Source organism: Rhinolophus sinicus, linkage group LG15, assembly GCF_036562045.2.
Source record: "Rhinolophus sinicus isolate RSC01 linkage group LG15, ASM3656204v1, whole genome shotgun sequence".
Taxonomy (NCBI): Eukaryota; Metazoa; Chordata; class Mammalia; order Chiroptera; family Rhinolophidae; genus Rhinolophus; species Rhinolophus sinicus.
Window position 1 is genome coordinate 24879252 of NC_133764.1, and position 12559 is coordinate 24891810.

The 12559-nt window shown below is 35.2% G+C and overlaps 2 protein-coding genes across 5 annotated transcripts in view; both read right to left on the reverse strand.

The window, feature by feature from the left end:
• BRIP1 (BRCA1 interacting DNA helicase 1) overlaps nucleotides 1-4579 on the reverse strand; it is a 153031-nt gene extending 148452 nt beyond the window's left edge. The window contains exons 1-3 of the mRNA XM_019732469.2: nucleotides 4366-4579; nucleotides 3921-4032; nucleotides 1268-1432 (exon numbers count right to left, since the gene is read on the reverse strand). Of these exons, the coding sequence (XP_019588028.2) occupies nucleotides 1268-1432; nucleotides 3921-4032; nucleotides 4366-4458 (370 nt within the window). The 5' untranslated portion in view covers nucleotides 4459-4579. The remainder of the gene's footprint in view (nucleotides 1-1267; nucleotides 1433-3920; nucleotides 4033-4365) is intronic.
• A 3169-nt stretch (nucleotides 4580-7748) lies between these two features.
• INTS2 (integrator complex subunit 2) overlaps nucleotides 7749-12559 on the reverse strand; it is a 38641-nt gene continuing 33830 nt past the window's right edge. For all 4 annotated transcript variants that reach the window (XM_019732620.2, XM_019732621.2, XM_019732618.2 and 1 more), the window contains exons 21-25: nucleotides 11918-12166; nucleotides 11452-11559; nucleotides 11215-11320; nucleotides 10088-10264; nucleotides 7749-9984 (exon numbers count right to left, since the gene is read on the reverse strand). In XM_019732620.2, the coding sequence (XP_019588179.2) occupies nucleotides 9815-9984; nucleotides 10088-10264; nucleotides 11215-11320; nucleotides 11452-11559; nucleotides 11918-12166 (810 nt within the window). In that variant the 3' untranslated portion in view covers nucleotides 7749-9814. The remainder of the gene's footprint in view (nucleotides 9985-10087; nucleotides 10265-11214; nucleotides 11321-11451; nucleotides 11560-11917; nucleotides 12167-12559) is intronic.

The following is a 12559-nucleotide window of genomic DNA, read 5'->3' on the forward strand; positions in this document are numbered from 1 at the left end:
CAGGGAGTACACAGACTGCTCAGAGAAGCAGAGGTTAATAAAAGATGCACACAGACACGTGGATAACACAAACTGTGACAAGTGCTCTGAAGGAGATGTACAAAGTAAGATGACAGAATACAATAGGAAAACCAAACCTAGTCTGATGGAAAGGTCTGTACGTCTCCCTCAAAGAAGTGACATTTCAGCTGAGACCTAAAGGATGAACAAGGTAACAAGCTGAAGATGGAACTCATCTCAGAAGAGACACTACCACAAGCAAAGGCTACAGGAAGGAGAAAGCATGACCCTTTAAAGGAAGGAAAAGAAAGCCAAAAGGGCAAGGGTCAAAACAGTATAGACAACACTACGGGTTACCTCTCCCGCATCTATTCCACCTCCTCCTCTTCCTCATTCCTAACGGATTCACACTTCCTTCAAGCAGCTACCCTTCTCCACACAGTCATGTGCTTTAGAGGGAGATGAGTCCATCCTTGATTTTACGCAGTGGATCCTATTTAGACTAAAGTCAATCACGGCAACCTTTGTCTCCCTGCCAGTGATTAGTTAACGAGTAAAAACCATGAGTAAAAGCAGGAAAAGAAGTTACTGCACGCTCCAAATAAGAGATGGTAGTTTAGACTAGGGACATGTCAATGGAGATAGAGATTTTCACTGAGGAATAAGGAAGAACAAAGTGGACAGGATGTCAACTAGGTTTCTGGTTTAGGCAAACAATAGTCAATCCTTTCCATATAGTCAAAGCTGAAGAAATATTTTTTTAAAAATTAATAATCTTATGTTATTCTTAAAATAGTTCTGTTAAATAAATCTAATCGGAACTATTTAAAGATCATAATTAAAATACACCTGATCCTCATGTAGAATACCAGCCTTAGAAGTTCAGGCAAATTTATGAAGAATGAACGAGGCTAATTAATTAGATTTTATCTTACAATACAAATCAATATGTATTATAAAATTCTAACATATAATAAACAATACGGCCTACAAATAACATCAATTTCTGAATATCATTTATTTTGCCCTGCCTTCTTCAAAAAATGATATAAACTAGCAAAAGTTCTGAATAAATTAAAAGTCAAGATAAGAATAAAATAGTTCAGATTTCTAACCACTCTATGTATTATTTTAAAATTCCAGAGAAAATAGGTAGCGGTGCATAATCAATCATACTAACCAAATTTATCTAACTTACGTCTCATTAACAGCAATAAGTAATGATCCTATTACAGACACCAACAGACTCAGGAAAAATATAAATTACCTTGGCGAGGTGATGAAGTGCAATTTCTTTCACAAGGCGGTGCACTTGGACTGTTGAAATGATGTGAAGTTCCTTGGTTCATGTCACTGTTTGTAAAATTCTTTGAATGGCATGTACAACAACATGACAAAGGTACTTCAGCTTTTTTACTTAAGCTTTCATTCCCTAAAAATAAAAGAACCTCTATTTATAATATTTCTAATTAAAAAAACATTCTTCTTCCTCTGCCGGTAGGGTGAACACAACCATCTCAATTGGACCAGGATTGGGAGTCTCCCAGAATACAAGATTTTCAGTGCTAACACGGAGAAAGTACCTGGCAAATCGGAACAAGCTGATTACCTTATCTGCAGCATCACATTAGGACAGGAGAGAAACACTTATGCCAGAAACATTTATAGAGAAGTTATCATCAGCTTACATAATTCATAAAAATCTAATAGTCAACAATTAATACTGTAATAAAGGAACACTCAAGTATCATCTACATTAAGATTAAAATATCAAGCAGGAAGGATTAAAATAAAGACCTACAGTATATTCCTAATTACCGTTATTTCCCTAAATGAAGAATTTGAAAGCTCAGCATGTTAAATAATAATGCAAATACATAAGGGTTAAATGATTTCCACATTATACTTCTCTTTCAAATAGAAACATGTTTCATGATGTATCAATTCTGACACATGTTCAAAATACATTTCAAGGTCAATATTCAAATGAAATGAAACAGGTAATTTTAATACTTTAATACAGAATTGTAATATGTCTCCATTGGGTGCCTAAGTGTATAAATATACAATTCATAGATACTACAAAAAAGCTGAATAGTTTATTTTATTTTCTATAAACAGTACTGACATTATTTTCCCATCTGTACTACATAAAAACTACTAATTCTATTTTCCAGAGTCTCCCATTAAAGTTTTAAGTTATTAACAAATAATCTCATCTTCCCCAAAGATTAACATCAGTAAGAATCAAAATGGATGACCAAAAGCTTGTAAAATATTTTTATTTTATATTATATACTATGTTTTTTAAAAGGAAATGTTTGTGCTAGTGATAAAACTGTATTAAAATAAAATAGTTTTATTTTAAAATTGTACTGATTTATTTTAAAACTGTATTAATTTATTTTAATACAGTTTTATTAATAGCACAAACATTTCCTTTTAAAAAACATAGTATATAAATATAAACACATATACATACATACATGTACACACACCAATGGTTAACTTTAAACCCTCCTAATATATCAGGTCAAAGCCATCTAATTATGGAACTAAAATGTATCCACTATTATAAGTCAGATCCATTATGTATACTAGATCATTTCATAAAAGTAACTTACTAGGCATTTGTTAACAAATAAATAAAAGTAATGGAAAAGAATATAAATTCATAAAAACAATATTACTACCACCTCACACCTGCTATTATCAATAAGACAAGAAATAACAAGTGTTGGAGAGGTTGAAAAAGAACCTCATACACTGCTGATGGGAATGTATATTGGTACAGCCACTGGAAAACAATATGGAGGTTCCTCAAAAAATTAAGAGTAGTGCTACCACATGACCCAGCAATCCATTTTCTGGGTGTCTACTCCCCCAAATTTGAAAACATTTATTCAAAAACATATGTCTATCCCTATGTTCACCTCACCATTATTCACGGTGGCCAAGACATGGAAACAACCCCAGTGTCCTTAGATGGATGATTGGATAAAGAAGATGTGGTACATATACGAGTACACAACGGAAAACTACTCAGCCATAAGATGACATACTACCATTTGCAACAACATGGATGGATCTTTAGAGTACGAGGCTAAGTAATATAAGTCAGATGGAAAAGGACAAGAACCATATGATTTCACTCACATGTGGAACACAAAGCAAAAAATGAACAAACAAAATACACAAACTCAGAGACACAGACAACAGAATGGTGGTTATCAGAAGGGAAGGGATAGGAAGACAATGAAGAGGGTAAAGGGGGTCAAATATATGGTGACAGAAGGAGAGTAAACTGGGAGGTGAGCACACAGTGCAATACACAAATGCTGTATTATAGAACTGTATTCCTGAAACTTACATAATGTGATTAACCAATGTTGCCCCAATAAATTAAATCAATAAATAGCAAATTAGGTTTTAAAAAACCCATTATTACAATAAACTTCCGCTTATCTGGCATTTAAACAAGTAGAAAGATCAACTAGAATGTTTTTTTTTATGTATTCCATGTTCTAATATCATGAGAACGGAACAGATATGCAAGTATATTAAAGGATTTACTAAAATAAAAAAATTATTCCTGTTATAGTATCATGACAGCCCCATCTCTTGCATTTTTTACATATAAATTATTGGAACTATTTTCATGATAACTCTAAGCATCCCAATATTTTTATGTATACTCTGAATCATCAAATAAAGGATTACATTATGCTCAAAATTGTTTTAGGATTAATTGAACATATTCTACTATATCGAAACTCTTGGAAGATATGTAACATCATAAAGAAACATCTTAAAAGAGAAAACTTAACAAGAATATGGATGAATCATTTTAGATAAAAAGTACTTTATTATATTTGTTTATGTCCCAATAAGCAATCTGAAGATAACAACCAACTACGTACCACTTAGGGACTGTTGCCATGCTAAAGCAGAACAAAGTAAAGCTAAGCTCTTCCCACTTCCTGTAGGGCTCTCCAGCAAACAATGTTGCTTACTGTTTAATCCTCTGACAATCTATGGACACAAAAACAATAAAAAATTAATAATTTACTTCAGAGTCTCTTTCCATCAGAAGTACAAATATAACAATGAGAAATAAAGTTGCACTTCAGGGAACATAGCAATAGCAGAAGGGAGAATTAGTAGTTAGTTGAATCTAGACTTTATTCCTTTTTACCTCTCCCTAAGAAATGAAAAAAAGTAATCTGTGCCTTAATTATGCAAGAACCATCATTTCTAAAACTGGAATACACTACTACCTTACATGTAGCCACAGACACAGTGCATGTTATAAATCGCCAAGCACCTGTATCTTAATACTTAAAATAATTGCTGAAAAACACTTACAGCATTCATCATAGCAAGCTGTGATGGATAAGCTTTACAAGGAAAGTTAATCTTCACCCCACCGATTGTATATTCAGACCACGTTGAAGACATTATACTTTCTTATTTACTTCAGATTTCTAACTGCAACACAAATGAAAATCAGTATTAAAACTATGCCATTCAAAGAAAACCAGATATCCAACAGTAAAAGTCAGGAAATAAAAATTGGAATAAACCTATGAACAAAACAAATGGAAATAAAAGAATGTCCTAGTCTTATAAATTACAGTGGTTGTTAGCATGTCTTGAAATCTGACAAATCTGAATTTGTATCCCTACTCTGTCAAAGCTGTGGACCAGGAGTTAGGAAGTATAGGTTCTAGGTCAGGTTGTGACAACTCAGGTATGTTACATTGGTCATGTCTCCTTCACTTCTCTTGACTAAGATTCTTATCTGTAATAATTATTAATTTTAAAACTGTTGTAAGGGAGAAAACTCCTTGGCATATAGTAGGTGCTAAATAATTAGTATTTAATGGAAAGAAGTGGGCTTTGGAGTACGAAAAGCTTAAATTTGGATTCCACTGTGTGGAATTAACCCCTCTTAGCCTGCTTCATCTGTGAAATGGAGAAAATGCTACCTCTCTGATAGGGTTTTTATGAAAACTAGCCAAGCACTGACTTAAAAATAAGGAAATGTACAGAATATGCATAAACTCCAGTATCTGACACTGAGGAAATGATCTCCTTTAATCCCTACATCTTCTAAAACACCTTTTTCTTAAGGTGGAATCCACAGATGTAATTCAGAGACTGTGATCTCTTGATATGACACGCAAAAGATTCTGTGCATAACTGTTTCTTTTTGAGAGAAAGTCTTCAGAAACATATTCCCAAGGAAACACATTCCCAAAAACATATCTCAAGGAAATAATTGAAAATAGAGGGGGAAATGATACACACTGTTATCAAGTGAGGAGTTATTTGCAACAGTGAAAAAAATGGTAAATTCAATCTGGGGATGGAGGGGTGGTTAAAATAACAATTCAATAGGTTATGAAGGCAATAAGAACCTAAATCATTGCTTATGGGTTCTAAAAGAAGTTAAGAACCACTACTGTAACCTATTTTCCACTTCTAATGTTTTGTGATTCTGTGACGCTCTGAGAATGAGATTAGGTGGAATCTAGCCCCTTAATCTGAATCAACAACTCAATGTTGGTCTAGTTACTCAGATATCACCTAGAAATCAACCCAACCCCTGCCCCAATTGTGCCAACAAGCATCTCAAAATGGGTTTCTTTCCCCCAAATATTAAATAAAGGACAAAAAACAAAACAAAAAAAACCCCAAAACAAAAACAAAAAACATGATCTGCCTGCCGCGTCGCCCCCTGCCGCCAAGAGTTAATGCGAGGCCGGGGGCTGATACGTAACAGGCCTCTGCTCCTAGGTGAGGACGGGCTCGCTCCTCCCCAGGTTTTCTTCCTTATACTTCCCTCCTCCCTCTGCCAGTTGAGATGCCCGAAGTGCAGGTGATCCAGTCAACACCGGTGGGCTTGCCAGGCGGATGGGCGAAAGCAGAAAGCACTCCTCGGCAGGCGTGGCGCCCTCCCTAGGGGCGGCTGACTTGCCTGGTCTGAGGAAAACCCAAGCAACGCTGACTGGGCTCCGATTCACGCGAGAAAAGGAAATCGATACCGGCGAGCAAAAGCGAAGCCCTGACACTGAAGAAAGGTCACAAGCCTCGCTCTCTTCCTCCCCGGGCTGCTACTCCCCGGGCCTGGTCGCGGGCTCGGGTCCGCTTTACTTTTTCTCTCCTACAGCTCTCATCAGTCCGAACAGCACTTTCCCGGATGAATTCCCGCCTCCCACCCCTCGGCTCCCAGCACCCAATCGCCGGGCGAGCTCAGACAACCAATCATACGCCGAGACCAGAAATCAAGCACCCAACCCTGGCGCGAGGTTAGGGGACGCGAACTCTGGCACCCAATGGAAGCCTCCGCCAAAAAAGAATAGACCCAAAGTAATTGGCGGCACCGGAAAGCGAACACCTGAGAAAATAATTCATCGCGCAAAACCCAAGGATTTAAAGGGAAAGTTTTCTCCGTTTGACTTTTTGAAACCGGTGATTTAACCAGTGCACCCACTTTCCTTGCAAACTCGAAGTCTTATTCTTAAGGTCTGTAGACCAACAGAGAGGAAACACCTTTAATAAGCCTTGCCCAGTTGCCCAATTCTCTGAACGTTCACCAATGCTGCGCGATTTGGATTTCCGAACTTTAGAGCAGCCAGGGTTTTGAAAAGAATGAGGCGGGAATTGCTAGACTACTGAGCCAAACTAGGCGAAAAGGCTTGTTGACAACCGGCTGCAATAACAGTAATCAAAGTTTTCCCAGATACCAAATTCGACCAAAGAAACGCTCTCGAGGTCGCCAGCGCCAGATCACTTCCTTTTATCTCCGTGAAGGCTTATCCCTCCTAAAAGCAGTTTATTCTTTTTTGCCAAGTGCATGTCAGTGTCCACAAAGGTAGGTGGTTAATCACGAGCTCGCCAAATTGTTGTTAAAAATCCTGTATAGCCTAAACTTGGCTTAATACTGGTGTCCCAAAAAAGGAAAACCTGGGCGTTTCTCAAATTAGAGAAACTACTTTGGGGAGAGGATAGTTGCAAGAGGGTGCACCTGGAGGTGAGTTGATTTGTTTACCTCACCATCAGTTTTACATCTTCCCCAAGTGACAAAGCTTACACCCCTAAAAATAAATTCTACTCTTTAATTTAGTAATTTCCGGCTCAGAAGTTTATCCTAAAGAAGTAATCCTTAAGAGAGAAAAAGTAGTAAGTTAGTTGATTACTGTGCTTATTGTAATACTGAAAAAAGTCATAAGCTTCCCAGCCTAGTGATAGGGAGATAGTTTTATCACTTTTATCGTTACGAAGCCAATAAAATAATCAGAAAAACTAAACCTGCAAACAAATTCCATCTCTAGAGTTAAATGAAAAAAAGCAAACTCCAAACTGTGTATTATGAATTCTGTTATGTGAACATATGTATGCATAAGCAAAGATGAAGGGAAGGTACAAAAATGTAATTTACTGTTAAGACAGTGGAATGAAGGACAACGTATAAAGATAAATCCTTAAAAATACTTCCAAATTGAAGTTCTGCTTTTACAAATTTTTAAAATACCAAATCTTTTAAGCAGCTGCTCCAGCGTAACTACTCTGATTTTTTTCTCCTAAATTTCTAAGGCTCTCAAATGACTCTAACCGTGTATTGCCATTTGATATATAACAAAAAGGGATCCACCTGTGCTCTGGAGCCAGACAGTCTTGGATTCCAGTCCCCTGAACTGTTCCATTCAGGTTAACAGTAGTGAAATGAAACAAAAAACTACAAGTTCATGATAAAGAATATGAATGTTTATAAACCAATATTCAAAATATCTGCACACATCTGTTTTCACTTGAATAAAAAAATCACATTGTGACAAATTTTATAACCTTAACTTAAAATACATGAATATTAACATTTACTAATATATTTACACACTTTATTTACATCATCAACAAATCTGATGAAAAATAGCATGTTATTATTTTAACACAGCAGGTTTTGACCAGTCTTTGAAAATTGATCCAGGAATGTGCACTGCGTTTAGTTAGAAAACATATTTCAACCTTTTCTGAACTCCTAGAGATTATCTACCCACACAAAATATTCCAAAGCCCCCATTTCAAAACAAAACGGGAGCAGTTGTATTTAATCTTAAAAGACTACAAAACTGCCTTGTTTAAAAATATGAAAACTCTTATGGTATTTTTTAAGTGTATGCTTTTATTTTTCACAACATTACTTAATCGAACATTAAGCATCTATCATCTGTGATACTGTGCACTTCATGATTTGAAACACCTACAGATTAGTTCTTATGTAATACCCTTATGAGGCAGGGCCAGTAGTAATACCACTTTACAAAGGAGGACAATGAGATGTGACTATTTGCTAGTAAAAGGTCTTAAGTTAAATTCCTTTTCTTAAAAACCACTCTGTCTTATTAGCCTGCCTAATTTCTTTTACAAGTGAAGAGGTCTGTTTTAAGTGGGGGGCAGGAGGGAGAATCATTCAGGTATATCTCAGAAAGCAAAGAGAAGTATATATTTCCCCGAAAACAAGACCTACCCCGAATATAAGCCCCAGTGAAGATCGTCAGCCAGACGGACGCATTTAGTATATTATGACGATGTTCCAGAGGAAGATGACATGACTGTATTTGAATAAATGTAAATTGTTATACATGAAAAAATAAGACATCCACTGGAAATACGCCCTAATGCATCTTTTGGAGCAAAAATTAATATGAGACCCAGTCTTATTTTTGGGGAAACACGGTACCTTCTACACTGGATACTTAATTAAGAATAAAATGAGGATTGTGGATTACCTGAATGCATCTACCTAATCAATGGAAGTTACTAACACAGGACTGTAAAATCCTTCAGCAATATGGTATTTTCTGCTTTTGAATTTTTCCTGAGGTCCAAACATTGTATATATTTTCTTATTCAGAGATCTTCTAAAATTATGATGTGAATTATAACCCAGTGGGGTTTATTGCTCTAAACTTTAATTAGATCCCAATGTATTTCTGACCATTGATAATGAGTAAAGCATTATAAAAATAAATTTAAAAAAACCCTAAATGTTAAGACCCTCCTTTCAGGTTCTTTTCTCTGCACAAAGATGTTTCTGTAAACACTTTTAAACCAGTATCTTAAAACTCCAAATTAATTCAAGTATCTCTTTAAACATATGGCTTCATGTATCAGTAAAAATTGAAACAAATATGTAAAAATCTTAAAATCCTCATCTGCAATTCCATGGAAATCATCTACAAAAAGCTATTTGCCTTTTTAAAAGTCTTCTCAATACTATTTCTTGAGAAATGGAATTTCATCTTGCATTATCATTACTTAGAGATTTCTATTTTGTTATTTAAATTCCTAATTTTTCCTGAATTCTCCCTTTTTCTCCTTCTCATCATTGTATCACTGTCAAACTTTGTTACTAGTTGACAGTTAAAATAAATACTAGGGATACCCACAAATTTATTTTTATAAGAAATTAAAGGCATGGCAGTTTCTCTTCATTTCAAAAGTTAAATACAAGGCCAAATTCAGTTTCCAGTGATCAATTTCTTAAATGTGTTCCCAATAGAAAGAAAATCTCGGCCGCTACAATGTAAGCATACCAGCAAAGTAGATCCAAAGAATTGCCAATCAAATACAAGCAAGCATAATTCTCGAGAGTTCTAAATTGTATTCATGTTGAATTGAATCATTTTAGTATTCCAAGACGTTACTGTTCCCAGTTAAGCGTTGTTATAAGATAATAGATTCATGTTGGGTATATGCAGCAGACAGCTTCATTTTTTTGTTTTAAGTCATTTTTCTGTTTTTTGTTTTTTTAAATTCCACTAACACTCATGTTTATTATTTCAATTATTGTGCTTTCAATACAATGACAGAGCTGTACATCAGGATCCATGCTTCTAGTGTCCCTGGATCCATTTTTAAAAGACGGATCTTTACAGATTCCAGACAATCCACTTGGTTTCTCCTTTATTTGTTGAAGACCTAAAAACATAAGGAAAAAATTAATTAACCAAGAAACCTAGAAAGGATTTTGGTGTTTGTGTTTGAGATATTAAACAAGTCTTGAAAATAAGTTACTACTTACGAGTAATAATTGGATCAATGTCTCTTGTCTGAGTGGCAACATCAGAGGCACAGACTTGCCCTACTTGGATTAGCAAAGACATAATATCCTCATACAGTGGAGGAAATGCTCGACAAAAAGAGACCAAACTTGGCAGAGTTGGCATGAAAAAAGCATATCGCTTAGCCTGTGTTAAAACTGTTGGAAAGAATGAAACAGAATTTTTGGTTTTACAGATATAAATTCAACCTAGATGGCCTATACAATATACTAAGCACCATGCTCTATGCTGAGGATACTCAGTTTTCTAAGACACGGCCAGCTTCTGCCTTTAGGGAGCTCACAATCTAGTAGTTAGCCATCATCCAACATAAAATCCTTATGCCCAAGCACTGATATAGTGCATCACATGCATTACTTCACTTAATTCTCACAAGTCTTATGAACGTAGAAAGCACTATAATGATACCTGCTTTTATATGGAAAAATTCCTAAATAAAACTTAGATTAAGAAACTTGTTTAAGACCACACATCCAGTTAGTGGTGGAGTTGGGACTGAACTCAGGCAGTTTAAGCTCTTAACCACTACAAGTAATTATAACATGAGGTGAATACAATGGAAAGAAAAATGAACAGAGTGTTATGGGAGCCCTGAGGAAGAATATGAAACTAACTAAACCATTACTTTAATAGGCTGAATTACAGTTCATATCTCTTAAAGAGTTTATTTTCATATGATTTTACTCTACAAACCAGGTGGTTAAAATGTTAGGGTATGTTATAGAACTTAAGGAAGCAATTAATATACTTATTTATACATATGCCTATATTTTCCTGGAACTCTAAGCATTTGCAATAAATTGTAATTTGTTTTTTATTGACATAATTACATTCAGAGATTTGATTTCCATTTATAAAATGTGGGGAGCTTATTATTTATTATAAATCTATATATAGTCATTCACAAAATGAAAGATACAATTTGCCTACGTATTCATCTTCTCTACATTATAAATCACATTTGTAATAGGAAAATTTTCAAAAGATGGCATAAATTAATTAGTGACACAGAAAACATCGTGTTACTAAATTCAGAAAAAAAGATGTACTTCTTTGTTAGAAGTTTTGGTGCTGGTTGGCTACACACCTGTTAGCAAAGTTCCCATGACATTGACAGCTAAGCGAGCCACACTGAGTGACTTTGGTAATGCATACTGGATACACAAATGAGAAAGCAACTGGATAGCAAATATCTGCAACACAAAATCCAAATATTACATGTTTCTGAAGACTATCTTTAAGTATTAAAATTGTAAAACGTTTTCTATAAATAGCAAGACGGGAGAGAAATCAAAATTTTCCTAAAGCTCCAAAATGATCATACCTGTTTTTCAAGTTCTGGCTGTGCAATAAGCTCGGGTATGAAATCCAGACAGATGTGCATAGATGGAATACCTGCGACTGTCAGAGGCAGAAGTTCACATGGATAACCCTATCTCAACAAGAAAGGGGGAATAAGTTAGAAATAAAATAACTATAAATCAAATACAGATAAAAATACGAACAAAAGCTTTACTTCCTTTATATAAAAGTAACTCATTAGGCTAGAGTGCCTTCATGCATCCTGGTATTTCATCTTTCTGATACACTAGAATAGAGGTAAATTATCTGAACATTTTAATAGGCTGAAATAAAATCTAAAAAAATCTGGATTTTTCTCCATATTGCAAAGGAGCATTATTATTTGTGTGATATCCAGTTTCTAAATATTTCCTATTCATTAAATACTCAGTCCCACCCACTCCCCAAAATAAAGTTCAACCATACAGCACCATTCTTTGAAAACAGACCTGAAAGTGAACAAGCTTAGCAATGTTGGGATCCGCAATATACATTTGGTGCAACAGACAACAGATAAGGCACTGAACTTCTCGAAGGTTACAAAGCAAATTGTCTTCTTCCTCCGTTCCCTTATTTGGAGTAGTGGTAGTAATGACATTTTGAACATTCCTTAGCAAGGTGTCTGGACTGACACCCTTTGTTTTTTCCTCTTCAGTAGGTAAACAAATCTCCAAGAGAATCTGGACAGCTGCACTATCCTACAAGCAAATTAAACAAACAAACAAAAGTCAATTTAAGAAGTTTTTGAGAAGTTTGTTTGAAATCAAATCTGACTTTTTTTTTACATTTACAGAAGTTATAAAAATAACTATTTCTTTTTAAAAAAGGGGTGGGGGATATGTCTAGGAAAAAAAGTGACCCATTTATAGGGCAATGGTTCTCACCTGAATCTGAACAAAACTATGTACTTTCTCCCTATAAAAATTAACATATGTAAACAAACATATTGCATAATTTCAGGGTGGTCACATATTCCTAAGGCAGACCCATGCACTCCAATTTAAGAACATCTGCTGGAAGAGTATTCTGATTCAGTGACATCCAAAACAGTCCCTAGACAAAAACAAAAAAAGGACTTCTACCAGAATCTC